This window comes from Dreissena polymorpha, chromosome 6, assembly GCF_020536995.1.
Source record: "Dreissena polymorpha isolate Duluth1 chromosome 6, UMN_Dpol_1.0, whole genome shotgun sequence".
Lineage (NCBI taxonomy): Eukaryota > Metazoa > Mollusca > Bivalvia > Myida > Dreissenidae > Dreissena > Dreissena polymorpha.
The window spans coordinates 53,049,721-53,076,784 of NC_068360.1; the positions used below are offsets into that span (position 1 = coordinate 53,049,721).

Genomic DNA, 27,064 nt, shown 5'->3' on the forward strand with positions numbered 1-27,064 from the left:
CTCATGCGAAGTTTGTAAGCTTGGCTGTGATTGGCCACTTTACATTGCGGGAAAAGTTGCGTGAGGAAAATGTCAGAAGTAGATACTAGCGGTCAAGTTAACAAAGAAAATTTATACAGCCTATCTCAACCTAAGGTTTGCATGACGAGATTATATGAAATGTTTTAGTACGACTGTTAATACATTTTTTTTAAAAATTGTTTATGGAACAATACGCACTTCTCATTGCTTTAATTAAGTTTGTAATGCTATTTCGCGAAGTTTATTGTGCTAAAGTAAATAAGTTAATAACACAGCTACTGGGTCCAGAACTACCCACTGGTTAAGTTGCAATAATAGAACTCCCAGCTATTTACCCTCCTTGTTTTGTTCGTTCAAATTCAGGCCGGTAAACGGCCCCTCCCAATGGAAAAACTTATTTTTCCCAAATGAACATACAAAAACTCCGATTGGTGGATTCAAAATAAAATATCAAAAATGTTTTAGATTTTAACATTTAGTTCATTGCCCATACAGCTGTATAATTCAGGGGTGTCACTTGACTAGATCAGTCTGGAAATCGGCTTTGCATGAGCCGCCCAGGGTCGGTTTTGAGATCAGTGTAAATCTGATGATTTTTTAAGGCGGGGGGTGGGGGGTGATTAATTGGTTGCAGCATTTGAGAATGAATATGCTAATAGCTCTACGTTAGCGTTACCGATCGCAGAAATCGCCATTGGCCATAACAATTCCTAGCTGGCGATTAAAAATAAGATTTTCATGAAATTGTTGATTGAAAAAAATAGACCTATGCTTTTCAAATGCACAATCTAACTCAGTACCCTTGTCAAAAAAGTGAGCAAAATCCGGTTATAACCCAGTTTTAAACTGGGTTTAACCCTGCGGTATTGGCATCGAGCTAAAAGCGAGTCTTTTAAACACACTTTTTGCTTACCAACTTGGTTTTATCTGAGTTGAATCTTGGTTGAACTCGCTTAAAGCCAACATTGTGGGTTTTTTAACCGTCTTAAGTGGGTTTAAAGTGAGTTTTCTGCAGGCAGCTGTGTTTAACTCTGCGGTATTTGCACTCTGCTAAAAGCGGGTTTTTCAGACACGCTTTTAGCTTACCGACTGGGTTTTTTAGCTTACCGACTTGGTTTTTTCTGAGTTAAATCTTGGTTTAACTCGCTTTAAACCAACATAGTGGGTTTTTTAATCATCTTAAGTGGGTTTAAAGTGAGTATGATTTTCTACAAGTTGGTTTTTTGAGGTTTTTTAAACATGCTTAGACCAACTTCTGTCTGTGGAGTTGGTTTTAAGTGGGTAAAAAGTGTGTTTTTTATGTGAGCTATAAGCAGGCTAAACACGGTTTTAAATTGAGCGAAAAGTGAGCTGAAAGCAGTGAAAACATGCTTTTAACTCGCTTTAAACCTAGTTATTAACAGTATTTTATCTGTGAAGAAAACAAAAGCAATTTGTGGGTTTGGGTAAGTTTATTTTTTGTGGGTTTTAACAGTGTTTTAGTGAGTTTTTTTTTTAAGAAAGTAGGTTTTTTGTGAGTCTTAGGTGGGATTTTGCAGTGTGAAAAAAATAATTTTGGACTGATATGTTCTAGAAAAAATGGTTTTTGTAAAGCAATTACAACAGTTCATTATAAGCCCCATGTGGTTAAAAGGGAAAAAAACACAATGTGTACGAAAATTATGTTTATATGACAAAAATAGTACACCGCAAATTAATACAAACAGATTATTTTTACAATACATTATACAATAATAGACATTTATGGAAGATTTTAAAGCAAAAGGTTGACCGCAGTGGACCACTGCGGGTGGAGTATTTAGACCGCAGCTGCTGCAGAGACCTGGATCTCAGCTGTTGGAGGTACCTGAACCGCAGAGGAATGAGGAACCTGGATTTCAGCGTATGGAGGGACCTTGAAGGCATACGTTGTTGGGACCTGTACAGCAGCCACTGGAGAGACCTCGACTGCTAGGGGACCTGGACAGCAGCCAGTGCAGGGACCTAGACCTGATCTTGGCGGGTGGAGGGACCTGGAAAGCAGCTGGTAGAGAGACATGGAAAGCAGGCGCTGGAGCGACATGTACCATTGATGCTGCTTGTGTCCTTCTCCTCTTGAGCATCTCTTATGCCAGTTGATCTGCAAAGGATTAATACCATATCACTTTCAAAAGGGCAAGGCATTCTTCAAACATGTTGATTGGTTATGTTTTCGTTCCACTTAACTATGAAATATTGCTGTTATGGTTATCTTGTTGCTTTCATAATAAAAATAAATTTAAGTTATTTGCTTGTTGTTTTTGTTTGTTTATTTTTGAAATTTTAATCCCGTGATCACATGTGACTTAGCACTTTTAATCAATTATTAAAGTAATTGCGTTTGGTAGAAAATGCAGTTTGAAAATGTACCAAGATGCGTGGTCTCATTTGGCTGTGTGGTCTGGTGGCATTGTAAATGCAATAACCTGTATAGTTTACCTCTCAACAAATCGAGCTTTCTTGGTCAAGGACAGGGCGAGGTTTTCCCACTCTTGTTCCCCTCAAGTTTGCCAGCTCGTGCAGGGTAAAAACCAGGTATAAAAGTCCATACATCAGGCAGGCGATGATGCACATTCTTTCCAAAGGATCTTCCCATCAATGTCAATTTTGCCTTGTGGCAAGAGTTTAACCTTCAAAATTAAAATATATAAGTTCTAATTAAGTATCAGGGAAAGAAATCCGTTCAGTAATAACCAGAAATAGCTATAAATAAAATTTAAGATGACAATAACCATGAAACACAACCATAATTATTCACTGTACACAACATTTTTTCTTTTTCATGTGTAAGTTTATCTATTTTTGCTTCAAATTGTGTTGTTTTTCCTTTAAATTGCAATACAAGTACTTATCCATTTACATTTCCTAGTGACAATACATAAATATGATAATGATCATAATTAATTCAATAAACTAAATAAAAAAGGGATGAAGAAATGACAATACAAACCTGTTAAAACTGTTCTTCAGTATTCCAAAAAAACAACAACAGGCAGTTCAACCTCCTTTCCAACCAACTTATTGTTGATTTCCACATTGCAGTAAAAAACACATTGTTTTCATCACACAAAACTTCATGCTGACATAATTTCACCATTTTAAGTCTTTTACTTCTTTATATTAATGTTGTTGAATTTAATTTAGCTCAATATTAAATTGCTGACACCAGCTTGTTTTTCAAAAGTTGTTGTTTTCTTCCTAGCCAATCAAAAGCCTCATATCTCATTCCACACAGCCTTATCTCTAGGCAAACCCCATCAGTAGCCTTATCTACCCCTGATAATCAGTACCCTGTTTAGCTCTAGGTGGCACACTACAGTTTTTTTAGTCTCGGCCAATCTCGTACACAAGCAGGAGCGAACCAATGTCTGGAAACTGGTCACCTCGCAAATCTGAAAATAAACCAAGAACATTTCCAGAATGGTTGAGGCTGTGCCTTCTGAAAAATCGGTAACATTCAAATCAAATGAGTTGGGGCAAAATGTTTTAGTATTGATGATTTCAAATCAAAACATGAGAATTCTGTGTGTTTCCGAGCCTTTTTAAGCCAGTTTCAACAACAAACTGCCACTTTCCTGCAGAAGCAAGGTGCCTGGAAACCATGTTTTAATATTGGTAACTTACCAAGTACTAAACAGCAATGGAGAAAATTGGGGGTCAAAGGATTAGATTTTTTGTAAAAGTTCAATGTCTGTTTGCCCTTTCAAATTTCCAACAGAAATACTGACCGGAGCCAGCATTACACCTGTTTTCGAATTGCATTAACTCTACTTCCTGTATGCAGCTATAGTTAAAATACCAATGTTTTGGTAACTTACAAACATCCAAGAAAAATCACCACAACTCAAACCTGACATTCATTATTATTTAGACACCCAAAATGGTGCTTACTTGAGCAATGTTCTCTTTATTTAGAAATTTGACCGGGGCCAATTCGCATTGGTGGCTAAAAAGTGTGGTGTGCAGCCCTAAATGCCTGACAGATTGTTATCTGTTTATTGTTAGTGGTGTGGAATAAGGGTGTTTTTAGGTATTGTCTTGTTATTTTGTTGACAGTTTATGTACATGTAACACAGGTCATGTTTGGCATTTTATTATTTTATTGCAAATTAAGAAAATGGATATGATGGTATCATATGAAAATATCAAAATCTTGCATAACTTATGTACAAAAATAAAAAGATTATTTCCAAAATAATGTTTTCAATACCATAATTATTTAAATATGCAGATTTAACAAGTAAATACTGTTTTAAACAAATATAAACAATCATATAAGATTGTTTAAAAAAAAATTAAGACATAAAACAATCATAAGATATTGTTTATAATAAAAACAAACATAAAGAAAAAAATCAAAGTGAAACACAAACTCTTTCATTTTCATGTATAAAAATAAGCTTGACCATTATTATAGTTTTTGTCAGTGATACTTGTTGTCCTTCTGTGAACCTGTGATGTTCTGAAAGAGCCATTTTCATCCAATATTCCCTAAAAATTATGGGGAGCACACAAATGTACAATAGGGACAATGGCAAACAAGCTGTAAAAAAAGCCCCTTTACAATTAACTTGTATTATTTATGGCTATAAACATCAAACAAAGACCCAGTTGAAGAATTATTGTTTCATTGATGAGTTATATTAATAAACAAAAGACCAACTTGTTGAAAAGTGTGTTAAAGTGAGTCTTTAAGCCTCGTTGCAGCTCTCAACTTATTAACAAAAAGACCAATTTAAACTCGCTTAAACCCACTTCTGTTTAAAAAAAGACCAACTTCTGTTGTAAAAGACTCGCTTATAAAACAAAAAGACACACTTAAACACACATAAACCAACTCATAAATAAAAAGGCTCACTTTTGACACACACAAAACCGACTTCTTACAGAAAAAACTCGCTTAAACACACATCTTCTTAAAATAACCAACTTTAAACTCAGTTTAGCACAGTTTAGCGCACATAAAACTCACTTTTATTAGCAAAAACCAACTTCCACTAAGAAAAACTCAGAAAAAACACAGTTTTATGTTGGTTTAAGTGTGTTTTGGTATGAAAGTGGGTTATTTTTTGACAAGGGTAACTGCCTGTTTTCAGGCCGTATAAATCACCAGAAACATTGATAAGAGTACACAGATAAAACCTTTACCAGAAAGACCCCAGGGGATATTGACGACCGTCTAGGTCGATAATCCACATGGCTAATGTCTTAATTTGTCACGCTTTACACTGCAACCAGACTTTCGAACATTTGGGTTACTCTGCGATTTACGTGATAACTGAATCACTGAAGCTTGCCGTGTAATGAGCTATATATGTAAAGATTCAACGTTATCTAATCGACCAGTACAGAATTGTCATTTGGAGATATGATGGGCAGAGTTATGGCATTATTCACATAGCCACTATAAACTAATTTCCCAAGAAACAGCGATTTTGATTGGCTAAAAAAGTATATAAGAGTAACCTTTACGGTCGCTATGCGACTTGAAAGACCGATTTAGAAAGTGAGTTGCAGATTCTGGGAAAAATGGATGTTTCGAACTAAAAGGAAAGTCAAAGCAACATAAATTAACACAATGCTTTAGAACAGAAAGCAGACAGAATAATGTAAGCTCAGGAAATGACCAAATGTTAGGTTTGCGATCGGAGGTTGTCTCAAATAGTGCATATGCGAATGTAGAATCCGAAACGTCTTATCTAACCAGTGTATTTAAACAGTTTGAAACAGTTTCAAAGTTCTACAGTAAACTACGGTATATTTTTAGTCCCCTACTGGTTTCGCCGGAGGGGACTTATGGTTTTGTCTCCGTCCATCCGTCACACTTTTTTGGATCCTGCGATAACTTTAAAAGTTCTTAATATTTTTTCATGAAACTTAAAACATGGATAGATGGCAATATGGACATTATGCACGTCATTTCATTTCGTTCCGACGTCAAAAATTCTGGTTGCTATGGCAACAAATAGACTAGACATACTGCTGAAAATGGTGGTTTTCTGGATCCTGCTATAACTTTTACATTTCTTAATATTATGTCCCCCACTATAGTAGTGGGGGACATATTGTTTTTGCCCTGTCTGTTGGTCTGTTGGTTTGTTTGCGCCAACTTTAACATTTTGCAATAACTTTTGCTTTATTGAAGATAGCAACTTCATATTTGGGATGCATGTGTATCTCATGAAGCTGCACATTTTGAGTGGTGAAAGGTCAAGGTCATCCTTCAAGGTCATAGGTCAAATATATGTGGCCAAAATCCCTCATTTTATGAATACTTTTGCAATATTGAAGATAGCAACTTGATATTTGGCATGCATGTGTATCTCATGGAGTTGCACATTTTGAGTGGTGAAATGTCAAGGTCATCCTTCAAGGTCAGAGGTCATATATATGTGGCCCAAATCGCTTATTTTATAAATACTTTTGCAATATTGAAGATAGCAACTTGATATTTGGCATGCATGTGCATCTCATGGAGCTGCACATTTTGAGTGGTGAAAGGTCAAGGTCATCCTGCAAGGTCAGAGGTTAAATATATGTGGCCCAAATCACTTATTTTATGAATACTTTTGCAATATTGAAGATAGCAACTTGATATTTGGCATGCATGTGTATCTCATGGAGCTGCACATTTTGAGTGGTGAAAGGTCAAGGTCATCCTTCACAAGGTCAAGGTCAAATGTCATATAGGGGGACATTGTGTTTCACAAACACATCTTGTTTTTTCATGAAACTTAAAACATGGATAGATGGCAATATGGACATTATGCACGCCATTTCTTTTTGTTCGGACGTCAAAAATTCTGGTTGCTATGGCAACAAATAGACTAGAAATACTGCTGAAAATAGTGGTGTTCTGGATCCTGCAATAACTTTTAAAGTTCTTAATATTTTTCCATGAAACTTGAAACATGGATAGATGACAATATGGAAATTATGCACGTCATAATAAAAGACTCATTTCATTTTGTTCCTAAATAAAAAAATTTGGTTGCTATGGCAACAACTGTATAAAAAGAAAAAATCTGGAATTTCTGACAATGGTGGAGCCGGTAGGGGACTTATATTGCTTGACAATAGTCTTGTTGAATTTATTTCTTCAATTTTTATGACCTGACAAGTTCAGGATAGTTTCAACATGAACATACTTTGAACATATTCCTAGTTTATACAATGTTGGTTCTTAAAAGAGCTTTGTGTGGGTTTTATTAATCTTTTCTTTGAGTCCCTCTTTAAAATGTAAGAGGAGATCAAGCCCCCTTTTCCTGAACGTGAGGGGGACCAGAACCCCTAGGCTATCTGTTTTTCTAGATGCAACCCTGCATATCCCCAATTAGCGACATCGGATGCTAGCCCAAGTCAGTTATGAAATAATACCTGTCATGTCTCACGGTTTCGCCCTGAGTCTCACGGGTTTTTGGCATGCAATGGCGGTTTCACGCTGACTTAGTAATTTCTCACGCATTTCTTCAAAAACAAAAAAAAATGACAAAAAGTAATGTTTGGATTTCAAAAAATGAAGTATAATTATTACCGAGACAGGAGGGCTGTTTTAGTGGTTTCTAACCTAAGTACCACATGTACCGAAAACTGTTTAATGGTGTTAATGTATCATTTTCACGATGCCACCGGTGTCTTATGTAAACAAAAAAAGGGGACCCCCCATACATTTGGCTACTAAGTTTTTATGCTCCCCCAAACTTTTTTTTGGGGGGGGAGCATATAATGGCTGCTTCGTCTGTCCATGCGTGTGTGTGTGTGTGCGTCCGTCCGTCCATGCACAATTTTTGTCCGGGCTATTTCACAGCAACTAATGACCGGAATTCAATGAAACTCTATGGGAAGCTTCACTACCAAGAGGAGATGTGCATATTATCAGCCGGTTCTCGTCAAATGATTTTTCACAGAGTTACATGTATGGCCCTTTGAAATTTTCCATTAACTGTACATATAGTGCAATTCTTGTCCAGGCTATTTCTCAGCAATTAATGACTGGAATTCAATGAAACTTTATGGGAAGCTTCACTACCAATTTGAGATGTGCATATCAGCCGGTTCTCGTCGGATGATTTTTCACAGAGTTATGGCCCTTTGAAATTTTCCATTAACTTTACATATAGTGCACTTCTTGTCAGGGATATTTCTCAGCAACTAATGACTTGAATTCAATGAAACTTTATGGGAAGCTTCACTACCAAGAGGAGATGTGCATATTATGAGCTGGTTTTCGTCGGATGATTTTTCACAGAATTATGGCCCTTAGAAATTTTTAAGTTGCTTAACCATCCATCGTATTATTTTGTCCAAAGTTATGCCCCTCGAGACATTTCCTTTTATCTGAATATATAGTGCAATATTGTGACAAAAAAACCTTTGGGGAGCATCACCTGTCATCGACGGTTTCTTGTTTTCCTAAGCGCCAACCTAGTATGAGCTTCTGCATTCCAGAAATTTGTGCTCAATACAGATTTTTCTCAGTCTTTTATTTATAAGTGTCTGGTAAGCGGCTGGCACTGACATGAACAGTCACTGACAAAATCTCTTCGCTGTCTTACAAAAATCTTTGTAATTCTGCGAAATGTCCGTCATCTTGAAATTTTAAATTATTGATTGGCAAAGTAAAGCACTGCAATATTATATATTGTAAAACAATATGTTAACCAAATTATATATTGATTTTGTGTTTGCTAGGAAACTGGTTTTCATTTTCTGAATTTCATGACTCTTGTGGGTCCAAAAAGTAGGTAACCAGCTCAAATTTTAGAAAAAACGTCTAGAGGCGTATCTGAATGATTATCAGGTGCATCCAAAAAGTAGGTCACTAAGAAAAAAAATATGTACCTAATCTAGAATCCAATTTTTTTACTCTGTCATGAAGAAACTTTGTCAAAATGTTTATCTTCACAATATAATTCCATGCCTGAATTGGGGTAAAAAACTAGGTCACCAGTTCAAATCTCCCCCCCCCCCTTGGTTACAGTTTTGCAATAACTTTTGAATTATTGAAGATAGCAACTTGATATTTGGCAATCCCATGCATGTGTATCTCATGGAGCTGCACATTTTGAGTGGTGGAAGGTCAATGTCATCCTTCAAGGTCAAATATATGGCTTCAAAGCGGCGCAATAAGGGGCATTGTGGTTCTGACAAACACATCTCTTGTTTGTATTATTGTCAGTCAATAAACACACACATAAGCTTCTCATATAAAGTTATGGCTTTACCATGTCTATAAAAGCCATGATGAACATGTGTCGCATGCAAGTGGCAGCACACTAATTTCTTGTATTTATTTTTTTTTTTACAGAAAATGGCTATAACTGTCAAAGATGAGAGACGGACATTGAAGACATTGCAGTTGACCCCTGTTGGAAAATTGTCTGGAGTAGAGGTAGCCTGAAACAATGCCAACACTAGATAACATAGAGTAGAGGTAGCCTGAAACAATGCCAACACTAGATAACATAGAGTAGAGGTAGCCTGAAACAAATGCCAACACTAGATAACATAGAGTAGAGGTAGCCTGAAACAATGCCAACACTAGATAACATAGAGTAGAGGTATCCTGAAACAAATGCCAACACTAGATAACATAGAGTAGCGGTAGCCTGAAACAATGCCAATACTAGATAACATAGAGTAGAGGTAGCCTGAAACAATGCCAATACTAGATAACATAGAGTAGAGGTAGCCTGAAACAATGCCACACTAGATAACATAGAGTAGAGGTAGCCTGAAAAATGCCAATACTTGATAACATAGAGTAATTGTAGCCTGAAACAATGCCAACACTAGATAACATAGAGAAGATGTAGCCTGAAACAATGCCAACACTAGATAATATAGAGTAGAGGTAGCCTGAAACAATGCCAATACTAGATAACATAGAGTAGAGGTAGCCTGAAACAATGCCAACACTAGATAACATAGAGTAGAGGTAGCCTGAAACAATGCCACACTAGATAACATAGAGTAGAGGTAGCCTGAAACAATGCCAATACTAGATAACCGACATTGCAAATGGCGAACTTATTGTAAAATTCAACCCCAGGGGTGTGATTTTTCCGCGGATTTCCGCGGATCGGGTTGTCCCGGATGTCACTTCTGAGATTTGCGTAAATTCGTTTTAAAAAAAGGGGGGGAGGGGGGCTACCACCGATTCCGCGGACGTATTTCATAAGCGGCCCGAAATATCCGCGGCCCGCGAAATCTCTCCGTATTTTACACTGGTAGATTCTGCCTAAGCATTTTTAAAACGAGCCATATAATTGGCTGTCGTTTCCCAATCTTCCAATTAAAACCATGTTCTTAAAATGCGCCCTGTGATTTGTTTGCAAATGGCGCCGTTGTGAAGAGAAAATTAAGATTATTGAAATAACAAATAGCAATCGAATAAACGACTGACATCACCTAGTCTGATAGGAATAATGAAATGTGTTTGTCAAAAAAAAGACTACGTTTTAGATACAAGCAACACATATTTTGTTAAGAAATGTGCCCACTGAATTTGTTTCACGGAAACCAGTGTTTGCAAATTGGAGTGTAGTCTACTCGCGCAGTGAAAACAATTTAGAGAGTATCGTTCGAACATGGAAATAGACAAACATGATTTGCTTTTTATATGTCTGTGGGTCTGTGTATAATCGGATTCATATGCATATTCTGCTTTATTATGTTTGTCACGCTGTTCAGTTAACTGAAATAGCTTTGAACTGAGTGAAGATGTGAAATGCAATATATTGAAAGGTAAACAAATTAAATATATTAATTTAACTCAGTTAATTCATCCTTAACACCAGAAGAACACTCAAGTGTGTTTGTTTATATTTAGTCTATTAACTGTCATTCAATACATTGAAAAACTGCTGCTATTGATCACAATAAATACTTACTTAACTGTTTACTTTGCATCCTCAGTATGATTAATGTGAAGTTTAACAGGTTTTTATAAAGAAATATTGTTATGAAGTTCAAAAAGTTGTTTATTTTAATGTCTGTTTTTATGTTTGTCATTGCGTAATGCGCGCCATTCGCGTAATCAAAATCAGTCAACAGAATTTTCCTCCCCTCTGACTTTGCCTCAATCACACCCCTGAACCCGCGTTCAATTCAAAGTTGGCGATTAAAATAACTAGTCATGGTGATTCAATAATGGAGAAAGCATAAACTTGATTTAACAAACATTTGATAAGGTTTGTTAAACCAGATAACAAGGAAAATTTGGATTATTGATGTTAAACTGCTAAGGCATTCGTAAGTGTACATATTTCGGACTTGATGTATAGTATTCGGATAAACAGTGTAATATAATAGATACATGTATACTAGATGTTCCATGCATTAAGATTGTGTTTTGTTACAAACGCAGTCATAGGGATGATGATAATATAATGACGATAAATATGTCATGAAAAGATGCTACCGTTAAATATCTTAAATTACTTAAATGTGTTAAATGACTTAAATGCGTTATGATCAAGTAGATTTTAGTGAGCATTTATTGTTTTTACAAATAAACATAGTACAGGTTTTTTTCCCCTTTTTGGGAAGATAGCCCATGGCTTTGTATTTGGGAATTTTATCGGCATTTTCAAGAAATTGTGAAAATAAATTCAGTAGCCTTCTTTGGTAGCACTTTAGTACAACCATATATATTGATATAACTCTGTATAATAATTCAAATTAAAATCATATAAATCATTATTATGTACGTTGTTACATGTAATTGAAATAAAATTGTGATAAAATAATCATTAGACACTTCTAAAAAAAAAAAAAAAATTTTTTTTAATTGGGATATTTTTTCCAAATTTTGGGAAAAAAGTATACCTTTTGCCATTGGGAACATAGCCGTTATTCGGCTATAAAATCGGGATAAAAAAAATCTGTAGTATAATGATAGAAATAATAAAAATTGTGAAATGAACATGTTTTGTTTTTGATATTGTTCACACAAACTTCTCCCTGATTTTCCACACTTCTCCCTGTTTCAGAAAAAAGGAGAAGTCACTTCTCCCTATTTTTAAGGCCTAGGGTAGTCCCTGATAACATAGAGTAGAGGTAGCCTGAACCAATGCCAATACTAGATAACATAGAGTAGAGGTAGCCTGAAACAATGTCAGGGAAAAAAATCAAACATTTAAATGTACAATAACACTGATGTCTTTGTTGTTGATCCTTTTAGGTTCACATTAATGTAGGACAGTAATTATATTAAATTAACATTTTAATTGTTGGTTACTAAAACATTACTATTATTATTAACACCTGTATTTGTTGATATCACCAGGGACTGTCCATTTTTCCGTTGTTATGCCCTGGCATCTATAGATACAGAGCAGCATATTGGGTTGTGTTCGTTCGTTCGTTCTTCTGTCAGTTCCTCTGTTTATCCTTAATCAAGTTAATGACCTGCCTGAAAATGTTTGATTCTTGCAAGGATGCTGTCTATTTACACCCACATCACTTGAACTCTTTAATTTTTTTACTGCAACCTTGCCCTTTTTTCAACAGGATTTAATTAAGAAGAATCAAATTTTGTGATAATCTAAAATGAAATGTTAACGTATTGTCATCAATAATGCTTGCTTAGAAGATTTTATACTTGCATGGATGTTGTTTTTTAATACCATCAAACACATCTACATGACATGACTTTTTAATTTGACACCGACCTACTTTTGGACCTAGACTTATTCAGGAGTCTGACATTCTTGGGTAACCCAAATTGACAGTTGGAATAATATCAATACTAATTTTGAACAATTTATACCTCTAATTATCAACGCTCGGCACACTTGCATCACCTGGCCTCATTTTGACCTTGACCAAATTATGGACTAAGACTTATTCAAAAGGGCCAATGAATTGTTGATTTTAAGGTTTCAACTAAGGGTGTCAGCATGCATTGAATGCAGCAAATTGTTTCCTCATCAATTAAGCACAATAGGCTTGATAAAGTACAGACATAAATTTATACACATCTTTTTTCCACTATATTTTATGTTTTTGGTTAAAATATTACTGTATTAATTTTATAGTTTTCTTAGGCATTTTGTTGATGGCATAGAACAGTTATTGCCCTATTTTATGTCAGACATGATATTTAACCATTTTGTTTGTTCATGTTGAAGCCTTCTTACAACAGTTTAAGTCAGACAAGCAATGCAGGTACAGTCTGATTCTTGTTTTAATATTGTTTCAGGACCTTCTTAAACAACACAATTCATACTTTCAGAAGAAGCCGGCAAAGACTTTAATTCAGACCAAGATCTTCCCATCCACTAAACCCGTGAAGGTGTTTGAGGACAAGCCCCGAGTGCCATCCCCCCTGGCGAGGTCTGTGCAGGAGATGTGCATTCAGGCATCGCCGGAGAGTTCGGAGGTGGAGGTGCAGACAGACCCCTCAGAGTTGGAAGGGGCCACCGGGGGTCGTGGCGACGCCCACAATGACAGCGGGGTTGGGGCAGACCAGGAGGCCTACGATCTCATGGTGAAAGGTAGAATGTCAGCTCTTACCACTAGACCTTCAACACTGAACTGAGCCTTGTTGTGGGAAAACTGATCTTAATGCATGTGCCTAAAGTATCGTCCCAGATTAGCCTGTGTAGTCTGTACAGGCTTATCAGGGACAACAATGTCCGCCTACAGAGAGACCTGTACAGTGGGTGGACACCACAGGCTAATCTTAAACACTAAGCACATGCCATAAGCCCACATGCCATAAACCCACATGCCATAAGCCCACATGCCATAAGCCCACTATTTCCAAGTGATAGGTCTTACCACTACCCATCATAACTGTGTTAGCAGATTTCTTTTCACTGTTTGGTGATGCTATCCTCAGCCCTAGTTTTGAAGAAAACTATTGTTATATTTTGTAATTCCTACTTATAAGCGATCCTAACTTAAATTTTGCTCACTTGATCGTTCTTCATGTAAAGATTTCAAAGGAGTGCGATCACAATGTCTATGGGCTCAGCACAAACTTTTGGGGCCAATTGATACCAAACTCAGCTTATTTAAACCGCAGGATTTACTGAGGCCGGTAAATATCAGATTGAGTATCGCTCTGTGTAACTATATTGGTAAAAGTTTACTACTAAAACAGTGCTTATTGCATGTGCATTAACCTTTACCACTGAGAAACGTATTTTTACACATTTGTAGTCCCTGAGAGAGTTAAATTTAATTAAAGACCTTTCTTACTATATTCAAATTTAACAGGCTTCATTTCCAACCCTTAGATACTAATGAGCAGCAAACAGCATAAGACCTGAACAGACTGCGAGTTACGCTCGGACTGTTCTGGTTTTATGCTGTTATCACATAGTCATTTTTACTTTGCTTGTAAGTGGGAAAGGGTTAAGTGTGGTACCAGATTGGCCAGAGCAGTATTGTAAAAAAGAGGTCTTTTCGCAGCGAAATTTCAGTTTAAATGTGTCATCCCTTATAAGCCTGTGCAGAGGCAACCCTAGGACAACCCTTTATGCATCAAGGCTAAATGTCTTATTTAGCTGAGCTGTGTTGGTGATACTTCCAGATCCGATTCCGGAGTCTTACTGGAGAGAGTTGGCTGAGGAACGCAGGCTGTCCCTGGCAGAGGCTCTCGCAGAAAATGAGGCGGTATGTGTCTGAGCATCTCTCTGGGAAAAAGGGTCTTAATACAAGTGCCTAAAGTGTCATCCCATAGAAGCCTGTGCAGTCCACACATGCTAATTAGGGATGACACTTTCCACCAAGACTCGATTTTTGTTTACAAGACTTACTAGAAATGAAAATTTCTATGAAAGCAGAAAGTGTTGTCCTTTATTATTCTGTGTAATGAGACACATATTCCCAGGGCGAAGCATACATGATTCAATAATACTAAGAAATTTTGTTTTCGTACTACCCCATTTATTTTCATTGTCCTTGACATATTGCTTTTATATTTTGCATACTTGTTTACCAACATCACCCCTACCTATAAACAAGAGCAGACAACTCTTAACAAGCGTTTTGTCATAAAGAATATGCATATTATTGATAAATCTATGTTCAAGTTTGCGTACTACCCCAAATATCTCCTATATCTTTTGACATATTGTTTTTATATGTTGCATACTTGTTTACCAACATGACCCCAACCTATTAACAAGAGCAGACCACTGCATTAAGCATTTTGACATAATTATGGCCCCTTTTACACATAGATAATTGAACATTTTGCTTAAATTGCCATAACTTCCTTATTTATGATCACATTTTATTATTACTTTGACAAAACAACACTTACCTGAATACCACAATGGATTCCACCCAAACAATACCCCACGCCCCAACCATAATCTCTCCCCCCCCCCCCAACCTCGCCCCCTCCCCAATTTTTTTTTAAACATCATCTAATTAATAAATTACCACACCCCACATTATTCCCCCCTCTCACCCCCTACCCCAACACCACCCCCCCCACATTTTTTTTTTTTTTTTTTTTTTAAACATCTAATAAATTACTACACACCCCACCCCCTCCATTTTTTTTTTAAACATCATCCAATAAATTACCACACCCCACATTATTATCCCTCTCACCCCCCCCCCCCCCCAATTTTTTTTTTCCTTTTTTTATTTTTGAAAGATCGTCTAATAAATTATTGAATATGAACAATTTCCCCATGATGGCTTACGTTATACTGTCAAGCACTCGAATAGTCGAGCGCGCTGTCCTCTGACAGCTCTTGTTATGTCCCCCACCACTATAGTGTGGGACATATTGTTTTTGCCATGTCTGTTGGTTTGTGTGTTTGTTTTCATCAAACTTTTAACATTTGCCATAACTTTTGCAATATTAAAGATAGCAACTTGATATTTGGCATTCATGTGTATCTCATGGAGCTGCACATTTTGAGTGGTGAAAGGTCAAGGTCATTCTTCAAGGTCAAAGGTCAAATATATAGTTTCAAAGCGGCGCAGAAGGGGACATGGTTTCTCTGACAAACACATTTCTTGTTAATATAAGCTTACAGCTTTATCTCCATTAACACATGAGCCAGAGCCATAAAACTTGCCATAATTGTTCTCAATCATCTGGGGGTGCTTCACATTCAACACTCAAAATCCTAGGGGCTAAGGTCAAACATTGAGGTCAAAGGGCGTTGTCCATCCGTCCAGAAAACTTTTGTGTCCAGAAGCATATTGGCGAGGGATATCAGTTCAACAAATTTGCTTGTTATCTGTTTAAAATACACAACAATGTTGAGAGATGATGCATAACTCTTCTCTCTCTCCCCACCATGTCAATGAAAGTGGGTATATTGGATTCACTGACAATAATTATTCACTCTGTTGGTCTATTTGTCTCGTCAGTCAATATGTAAAAAAAATCGCTAGTTTGTGGAGCAAACAGCTTCAACTATTCCACCTTAAAATTAAACTTCAAATTAGTCATCACCATGAAGTGTGGATGTGCAGGACTTTATTTCCCCATGTTGAAAATAGCTGAAAAAACTGTGTGGGGTCATAAGTCATGATTGTGCTGTTATTAGTTAGTTCATGTTTAAACACAATATGTTTTTCTTTGTCTACAAAATTAAATTGGCATGTCCTGTAAGCATTTGAAATTTGCTGCTGCGTAATTTATGATAAGTTGATAGTCTTCAGGACATGCAAATTTATTTTGTATACAAAGAAAAAACATTATCAATTTCTAAATGCAGATCAAATGAACTGCTACATAACATTATGGCCTAATAGGTTATAATGTGATGTAGCAGTTTACTTGATCTACAATTATAAAATAGTAATCATAAAGCGGAGTCTATTGAAAATCTGGTTTCTACATCTATTGATACGGGTCGCTGATATCTGTTAAGACTGTTCAGATAATATGTTATGAACCATGGAGGATCCTTAGTGGGAAAGTCTTAGAAGAAAAAAAAGCATTTATTGTATTTGAAGTCATTGCTGATTTATCAAATTTTTGAGCCATTATCCTTTTCTTTATGGCTGCACCAGTCTTTGAAAAATCCAGTAGTTTTCACAATTTTGGTCCCTTCAGTTTGGGAAAAATGCCTTTTGACTGAAATTGGAATGTAACTCTGTTGTTGCTGACCACAAATACTTAAAAAATGAGAATAAAAGTGATGTCAATATATTTTGCTCAAGTTTAAGATTAGGAGGGGAGATGAGCTCAATCTTGAGAGGTATCATACCCGTAGCCAGGGGGAGTGCGTTGGGTGCGTTCGCACCCTATGTTTTTTAACGATTAAACAAAAATTGTACTATAAGTTGCACCCAACTTATATGATGCAAAGAAAGGTTATTTATCCTTTCCAGGAACCCATTGAGTCTTCGTATTTAAGCGTTACAATAATGTTGTATTCAATATGCAACCGACATGTCAACACATAATTAATTATCAATGAAGCCATTTCCAAGATAATATATAAATAAATAGATATGCGTTTTCTGTACAATGCAAAACTATAAACCTGGCACTCTAATCCGTATAAAATCGATACTTATTATACCCCCACAAACGAACTTTAGGAGGGTATATAGTAGTGAGCTTGTCTGTCGGTCCGTATTTAGTGTCCGCTCTCTATTTCAAGTTGTTTTCATCCAATCTTCACCAAACGCGGTCAGATGTTGAATCTAGATGATGTCTAGGTCAAGTTTCAATATGGGTCATGTCTGGTCAAAAACAAGGTCACGGGGTCACTTAGTGCGTTTTGAACATTGAGCATGGTGACCTCTCTCTAATTCAAGTAGTTTTCATCCGAGCTTCACCAAACTTGGTCAGAAGTTGTATCTAGATGATGTCTAGGCCAAGTTCAAACATGGGTCATGGCAGGTCAAAAACAAGGTCACGGGGTCACTTAGTGCGTTTTAAACATTTAGCATGGTGTCCGCTCTCTACTTCAAGTAGTTTTCATCCGATCTTCACCACACTTGGTCAGAAGTTGTATCTAGATGATGTGTAGGTCAAGTTCGAACATGGGCCATGCCGGGTCAAAAACTAGGTCACGGGGTGACTATATGCGTTTTAAACATTGAGCATGGTTTTCCGCTGTTTTTTGTGAAGACAACATGCAAAATATTCTGTGTCAATGCGGAATGTGGGGGTATTAGTCACGTCTGTGACAAAGCTCTAGTTTATAGATATTTGATACTAAATGATTGTTTTGTAACTTTTGTCATTAATGTCTGTTAAAGCTATAACTGTAATAGATATCATAACATAATGATGAAGCCTACGTATTGTGGGTTGAAATCCGAGTCTAATAACCTTTTTCGACAATGATCTCTATGGCTGGAAAAAACATTTTTATTAACTTGAATAAATAATCTTATAAAAAAGAAAATACATTTTAGATGATTATTTACGGATTGTTATGCCAGCTTCCGAAAACGACAAATCAAAGGAAACCCTGTCGACTATTGCCAAAGACTAATGAGTCACTGGTTAATAATTTTGAATTATACCACGATTTATAACAATTAATTTACACATTGTGCACAGCATTTTCGACAGACTGCGTTGTATTTTTGTTATATCCCCGTATAGTATAACCATTTTCGGATCCCCTAAATGCTTTTCCAGCAATAAATATCAGCTATGCCCAAGACAGGATATATTTTTTTGTTGAATGAAAAGAAAACAAATAATTTCTACAAAGCAATTTTTAGCGAGGCTGTTTTCAGAGAAAACCCTAGCTATTGTCATAGCCAGCTCGTCGTCCGCCGTAGGTGTCGTGCTTAAACCTTAACATTGGCCATAACTTTTTATGTCCCCCACTATAGTAGTGGGGGACATATTGTTTTTGCCCTGTCTGTCTGTTGGTCCGTTTGCGCCAACTTTAACATTTTGCAATAACTTTTGCTATATTGAAGATAGCAACTTCATATTTGGCATGCATGTGTATCTCATGAAGCTGCACATTTTGAGTGGTGAAAGGTCAAGGTCATCTTTCAAGGTCAGAGGTCAAATATATGTGGCCAAAATTGCTCATTTTATGAATACTTTTGCAATATTGAAGATAGCAACTTGATATTTGGCATGCATGTGTATCTCATGGAGCTGCACATTTTGAGTGGTGAAAGGTCAAGGTCATCCTTCAAGGTCAGAGGTCAAATATATGTGGCCCAAATCGCTTATTTTATAAATACTTTTGCAATATTGAAGAAAGCAACTTGATATTTGGCATGCATGTGCATCTCATGGAGCTGCACATTTTGAGTGGTGAAAGGTCAAGGTCAAGGTCATCCTTCAAGGTCAGAGGTCAAATATATGTGGCCCAAATCGCATATTTTATGAATACTTTTGCAATATTGAAGATAGCAACTTGATATTTGGCATGCATGTGTATCTCATGGAGCTGCACATTTTGAGTGGTGAAAGGTCAAGGTCATCCTTCACAAGGTCAAGGTCATCCTTCAAAGTCAAACGTCAAATAGGGGGACATTGTGTTTCACAAACACATCTTGTTAAATATTGAAAATAGCACCTTGATATTTGGCATGCATGTGTATCTCGTGGAGTTGCACATTTTGAGTGGTAACATTTCAAGGTGAACATCATCCTTCAAGGTCTAGGGTCTAAAAAACAAAGTCAAGGGAAGTAATAAGCTTTAAATGGACATAGTTATCTGACCTGCCCACGTATATATTTTTGATAAATAAATCAAAGCGGCGCAGTAGGCGGCATTGTGTTTCTGACAAACACATTGTGGTAAAAGGTCAAGGTCATCCTTTACGGTCTATGGTAAAAACTACAGATTAAAGGGAAGTAATAAGCTTTAAAAAGGGAAAAATTATTCAATATTGAACATAGCCACTTTATATATTTGGCATGCATGTGTATCTCATGGAGCTGCACATATTTAGTGGTGAATCTACAGTCACGGTAGTCGCTTTTAATTATTTGCTACTAAAAATAGAGATTTGTTACAGACAATTATTTTCAAGGAAAGTAATTTATTATATATAATTATAAATCTTATATTATATATTTCCTTACCAAGAATTGAAGTTCTTTTCACAGTTACTGTACAGATTTATTATTTTGATTATTTATAACCCAAATGATTGATTTGTCAATTTTTTTTTTTAATGATACAATTATAATTTCTTTGATGTTTGTTACATACCTGTGGACTTATGTCCATAGATACATGATCAACTCTGGCTATGATCTCTTTTAAACCACAGGCCTTGGTTGTCAGTGATGTCTGACATGGTCATAATTAACTGTGAGACCCTCCCCCCCCCACCCCCCCCCCCCCCCCCCCCACCCCCCCACCACCCCCACCCTGGTTGGATTGCACAAAATTTAAGGGAAGTAATAACCTTTAAAGGGAGATGATTTCTATACCTGCCAAATGATAAATAGAAATGTTATTTCAATGCGGCGCAGTAGGGGGCATTGTGTTTCTGACAAACACATCTCTTGTTGGGTCACTAGGTCAAAGGTCAAGGTCACTGTGACCTGTTAAGAAAAAAAATCTGACAAGCTTTCGCAGCCGAGCGTGGCACCCGTTATGCGGTGCTCTTGTTGTAAGTTGACCAACACTAAATGGCATTTGTTCTGCTCCACATACAGAACTTTTCACATTGTTACAATTATGTCAAACTTGACACTGGGAAATAAGTCCTACTCTTAAACAGTTGTTATAATGAATTTTAAACGTTATAACATATGATCAGGTGGACATTAACGTTTAATGTTCATTAACTGTGACGGAACTTGAGCATTATTTGCAAATAATAATATCTTTTTTTCAACGTCCTGGTATACATTGTTAAGGACTTTGAGACCATAGGGCCAGTAGTTTGTGGTTATAGGGTCTTTATATATAAAGCCTTAATTGTTATATGTTTCTGAAATTTGTTTATAAAAAAGATAACTAATGTGTTAAAACTAGTTTAACAAAATAAAAGTAACCAGTTATTCTATTTTGATTTCTGTTTAGTATTGATGCAGCTTAGAGAAGACCCAGGTTTGTTAATTAGTGTCTGTTGTACAATACACTATGAGCAGGTTTAGAGCAATGCTAGACCTCTGGTACTGTCCATGGTAGCAGACAAACAATTATTTTGAAAAAGTAAAATATTTCCATTTAATTTGCTTGATTTATGAATGGTAGAAGTTTGGAATGGTAAAACACACCAATTTTATCAATATTTCAATAATTAATGATATTTTGTACCGTTCTTATTGCTGATTTTACATTCTATAAATGTGTTGTTGCATATGTAAACAAAGTATATGCGCGAATACTAGTGTCCGGTTAAACACCGTATGAAATGATGTATTTCCGTGACTGATCGAAAAAAGCCGTTATTGAAAAACGGTAGTGGGGAATACATGTATGTTATATCATATTCATGTCGATCAGTCACTGAGTATAGTCAATTGAAGTGAAATTTCAAATAAAAATGCTCTATGACTTCAGTCTCTAAATACAGATAAAAAGTCACCAGAATTCAGGAGTTTAGGTTTCATTTTCAAAATTTTCTAGGGGGAGAACCCCAAAACCCTCAAGTTGCAGGAGGAGGACATCCCCTCCCGCACATGCCCCCTTCAACACTCCGTTGCTCAATATAATCGTTGATGGGAAAGTTCCCACCACCTTTTTCAAAACCCTGGCTACGGGCCTGGGTATGTTTGTTTAACAATTGTTATGGAAACATTCAATCACAATTTTTAGAATTGTTTATGCCCCCAGATAGAATGATCGGGGGTATATTGTTTTCGGCCTGTCATTGTATGTGGCTGTGTGTCTGTCTGTCACAAACTTTAACCTTGGTTAAACTTTTGCAATTACTTTTGCAATATTGAAGATAGCAACTGGCTTTTTGGCATGCATGTGTATCTCATGGAGCTGCACATTTTGAGTGGTGAAAGGTCAAGGTCATCCTTCGAGGTCAAAAGTACAAAAAAAACAAATCAAAGGGGCACAGTAGGGGGCATTGTGTTTCTGACAAACACATCTCTTGTTTCTTCTGGGAATGAGTCCTTATACTGGCCCAATTTTGAATGGAAAACACCACATTATTGTTTCCTTTACAGCTGCACCAGTCTATGGAGGAGCTGAAGGAAGAGAACCTGAACCTCTCACTGCTTGCCGGTCAGGCAGAGCACCTGGCCTCCATACTGGACGTGAGTACGAACACACATTAACCCTTAACCACCTAGATATGTATTTTGATGCATTTGTAGTCCCTTAGAAAGTTAATTTTTATCAAAGACCTTTCTTGCTGAATTCAAGTTTTAAAGGCTTCATTTCCAACCCTTTGTTACTGATGAGCAGCAAACAGCATAAAACCTGAACAGACTGCCAGTTACTCGCTTTGGTTTTATGCTGGTTGCAAAAGCCATTTTCACTTTGCTCTCATGGCTACATCAGGCAAAAGAGCTTTTTTGGCTCACCTGATTGCTCAGGTGAGCATTTGTGATCGGTCTTTGTCCGTCGTATGTCCATCAGTCCGTCCGTCCACATTTGGTTTGTAAACACTCCAGAGGCCACATTTCTTGTCTGATTTTCATGAAACTTGGTCAGAAGATTTGTCCCAATGATATCTTGATTGAGTTCGAAACTGGGTCATGCTGGGTCAAAAACTATGTCACTAGGTTAAAAAAAAATTCTTGTAAACACTGTAGAAGTCACATTTCATGCCCAATCTTCATGTTACATTGTCAAAATGTTTGTCTTAATATGTTGGTCGAGTTCAAATGTGGATCCGGTCCGTTAAAAACATGGCCGCCAGTGGGCGGGGCAGTTTTCCTTCTTTGGCTATATAAAAACCTTGTAAACACTCTAGAGGCCACATTTCTTGTCAGATCTTCATGAAACTCGGTCAAAAAATTTGTCCCAATGATACCTTGATGGAGTTCGAAACTGGGTCATGATGGGTCAAAAACAAGGTCAAAAAAGAAAAACCTTGTAAACACTGTAGAAGTCACATTTCATGCCCAATCTTGATGTAACTTTGTCAAAATGTTTTTATTATTGATATGTTGGTTGAGTTAAAAAGTGGTTCCAGTATGTTGAAAAACATGGCCCCCAGTGGGCGGGGCAGTTTTCCTTATTTGGTTATTTGGCTATAGAGACACCTTGTCAATACTCTAGAGGCCACATTTCTAGTCCGATCTTCATGAAACTTGGTCAGAAAATTTGTCCCAATGATACATCAATCGAGTTTGAAACTGGGTCATGCTGGGTCAAAAACTAGGTCACAAGGTTAAAAAAAAAAAGAAAAACTTTGTAAACACTGTAGAAGTCACATTCATGCCCAATCTTCATGTAACTTTGTCAAAATGTTTGTCTTAATGATATGTTGGTTGAGTTCGAAAGTGGTTCTGGTCCGTTGAAAAACATGGCTGCCAGTTGGCGGGGCAGTTTTCGTTATTTGGCTATAGAGAAACCTTGTATACACTCTACAGGCCACATTTCTTGTCCGATCTTCATGAAACTTGGTCAGAAGATTTGTCCCAATGATACCTCGATCGAGTTTAAAACTTGGTCATGCTGGGTCAAAAACTAGGTCACTAGAATAAAAAAAATAAAAACCTTGTAAACACTGTAGAAGTCACATTTCATGCCCAATCTTCATGTAACTTTGTAAAAATGTTTGTCTTAATGATATGTTGGTGGAGTTCAAAAAGGTGAGCGAACTAGGGCCATCTTGGCCCTCTTGTTTCTTATTCTTTACATTTTTTGTATTTTATCGCATTTCTTAATTCAAAACAATGGAACCTTTGTCACACACTATAATTGCAAAAAGTACTTGGGGAAACAGCGGTTTAAAGTGAGATTTCTCTACTTTGTAGGTGTAACTTTTATAAATTCTCAAAACAATACAAATCGTGAAAATTAACAACCACTTCATTGAAATGTCTCTTGTAATGCGTTAGTTTCTGCCCAACTGTGAAGAGCTATTTGTGTTAAGACTGTCGTATGCTACTATAAAAGGTTACAATATTGTGTATCAAACAGCAGGATTCTACGCATAATCCATAGTTTATTTTGTACTGACCCCTAAACACACCGTTTCCAGGATGCCCTAAGTAGTGATGCCGATGACACTGCAGAGACCAGCGAGCCGACAGCAGACCAGAACAAGGAAGGGGCAGTGGACAGTGAACAACCGACACAAACTAGTACGTGAGCATTGTTATGGGAAAATGGGGCTTATGCATCTAATGCTGATTTATTGAAGCAAAATGAAATCTAAAGAAAATTATTAAGTATGACGGTAACAAAATGTTTGAAGTCAGCAATTTTTTTGGCCGTATAAAGTACCAAAAAACGGCACGAACCCAATTAGGAAAAAACTACAATTTTAGAGTATTGGGATAAAAAAATTAAATACACTAAATTCCCAATATCAATATTTCACGATGAGAATTTTCCCAATTTTATTTTTTGCGCAAATTTTTCCCAATTGGGCTGTACCGGTAATTTTACCAAATGGGCAAAAAATCCCTGGAATTATCATTTGGTATACATCTTATACGTGTTCTTTTCCAGGTTAATATGAAGAATAGACCATTACCGCACCATTCAAGTTTGGCAGCTACATTTCTCTAGAACCGTTGTGACTCCCTTTGCAATACCGCTAAAGTGTCTTTCAAAGTGACAAACTCTCTTTATACTGTATGTAAAATGATGTATTCATTAGAATAGTAATTTTCTAGGACTTGCTACACACTGTTTTGATTATTCTCCTCTGTGTTATGTTCATTTTTGAAGACTCTTGGGCAATTATGTAGAAAAAAAGTATACACCTGAAATTTTACTCCTAGTTTATTTTGTCTTCAAAAATAAAAGGGGTCATTTGAAGAATCTTATAAATAAAAGACAATATAATTCAAAGTGAATCTATTTTGAAGCAATTTGTTGAAACGCATTAAAAGCCAAAACAGTCTAGTAAAATTAAAACATATGTGTATTTAATTTGTATGCAGTGGTAGGTTTTTTAAGTTTTATTTTTATCACATGAGTAAATATGTCATAAACCTTCAACTTGCTGACATATAATGTTTGTAAATTTGCCAATATAAACTTACAATTAAAATATGATTTTCTCTTACATTTAAAAAAAAAATAGTGCATTAAGTGTTCATGACTTGTTTGTCAACTATAATATTTAAATGTTGTAAACTATTCCAGTATTGTTTGACTAAGACGGTATGAATGGTTGTATATAATGTTTTTAAAAATTATGTTTTAGCAACCGATGTATGTATGTGTGTGGTATACAATGTTGTTGGTTTTCAACATTTACATAAAAATGGTGCTGTAATGCATTACAAAATATTGCATCACTACGGATATCGTTTGTTCAGGATTTCACATTGATCTCATATTTTTCGAAGGTGGCTGTTTGTATATTTATAATGTATGTGGACATTAATTTGTTTTACTATTATCAGTTATTTTGAAGTCAAGATATAAGAGTTTATGTAAGCTTCTGTGATTCAAGAACATTATTCTATGCCCTAATACCTTTCTTGGTGGACGTAATCTTGAATATGTTTTGTTTGAATTTTTTTTTCGTGGATACTTTTCTTATGTTTTAATGTTTATTGGTCTTTTAAGTTATTCTTTTGATTACAAACTGTGCTAGCATACTAACAGATAACTTTTGAAAAAAGTATTTACCCATACTAAAAGTAACATTTTCATTTCATTAGGTCTTAAACCTATTTTACCACTGCTCATATGTTTACATATGACAAATGACAGAATATTTGAAAGCTATTGGAGAAAGACAGTACACAAGAAGTTAAATAACGTTGATTTACTATATTTACACTAACAAGGAAGTATGTATTGAAAACACAGTTGGAAGTAATTGAATTTCCTTTTGTAAATGTATGGTACGTGCTTTTTATAAGTTTCCCTTTGCATTATTATGATCATTATAAGAAAAATAAATTTCCAGAGTTCCTTGTGTATCTTTAATTGTATTAAATTTCAGTATATGTGGAGGTTTATTTGTGTGGTTTATGTGTAATCTATTGATGTAGTTTTGATGTCAAGAAGCTCATATATATATATATATTGGCCGTGCTCTGTGAAAAAGGGGTTTAATGCATGTGCCTAAAGTGTCTTCCCAGATCAGCCTGAGCAGTCGGCACAGGTTAATCAAGTACAACACTTTCGGCTTTAATGATATGTTTCATTTCAAGAAAGGCTCTTCTTAGCAAAAATCAAGTTTAGGCGGAAAGTGCTGTCCCTGATTAGCCTGTGCGGACTGCACAGGCTTATCTGGGACTACACTTTACGCATATGCATTTAACCTCCTTTTCACGGAGCACAGCTCATATTCAATTTATATGCCTTTAATTTGATTATGCAATAACAACAAGTATATTGCTACAGTCTTTCAGTCGTATTCTTGATTTTACCTCCTTATTAAACATGCAGAATTGTGTTGCTGAAATATTTTCCTATATGTGACTGTATTATACACTTCTCATTGTATGTAGAATTGATCTGAAGTGATTTTGTGTTTGTAATATAGTTGTACAAAACATTGTTTTATACATTGTTAAATAAACATGGAATTCAATAATCATTTCTCATTATAATAAATGAGCCGTGCTCTATGGAAAGGGTGTTTAATGCATGTGCATAAAGTGTCGTTCCAGATTAGCCTGTGCAGTCCACACAGACTAATCAGGGACGACTCTTTCTGCTTAAACTGGATTTTTGTTAAGGAGAGACTTTCTTTAAACATAAAATATCTTAAACGCTTTGTGTCGTCCCTGATTAGCTTGTGCAGACTGCACAGGCTAATCTGTGACGACACTTTACTCACATGCATTTAACTCTCTTTTCACAGAGCACGGTTCATTTTTATCAAAATAGTCGGCTCCTGGAATGGGGGAGCTCATCGTCGCCTCTTGATCTGCCTGAACGTATTCATACTTAAAACACATTTCAGTTTTGTTTGATACCAGAACAGTCGCCAGCTATGTTTGGTTTCGGAACCTACTTCAGTTTTGTTTGGTACCAGAACAGTCGCCAGCTATGTT

The 27,064-nt window shown here is 36.2% G+C and overlaps 1 protein-coding gene across 2 annotated transcripts; it reads left to right on the forward strand.

Annotated features, from left to right (window-relative positions):
* On the forward strand, positions 1–26,601 carry LOC127835136 (geminin-like). Of its 2 annotated transcripts, none has more exons than XM_052361437.1 (7): positions 1–135; positions 9,347–9,430; positions 13,277–13,538; positions 14,582–14,664; positions 22,091–22,180; positions 24,079–24,181; positions 24,552–26,601. In XM_052361437.1, exons 1-7 carry the CDS (start codon positions 70–72, stop codon positions 24,554–24,556), a joined length of 693 nt encoding a protein of 230 aa, XP_052217397.1. In that variant the 5' UTR covers positions 1–69; the 3' UTR covers positions 24,557–26,601. The 2 variants fall into 2 exon arrangements, with proteins under 2 accessions (XP_052217397.1, XP_052217399.1); XM_052361439.1 differs by having other exon boundaries at positions 13,280–13,538.
* Positions 26,602–27,064: the final 463 nt, after the last annotated feature.

Excerpts from the sequence above, each read along its gene's own strand:
- LOC127835136 (XM_052361437.1), top strand. The coding sequence starts at position 70 with ATGTCAGAAGTAGATACTAGCGGTCAAGTTAACAAAGAAAATTTATAC. Across the intron at positions 9,431-13,276 it reads GAAAATTGTCTGGAGTAGAG|AAGAAGCCGGCAAAGACTTT; the intron begins GTAGCCTGAAAC and ends TCATACTTTCAG. Across the intron at positions 13,539-14,581 it reads CTACGATCTCATGGTGAAAG|ATCCGATTCCGGAGTCTTAC; the intron begins GTAGAATGTCAG and ends TGATACTTCCAG.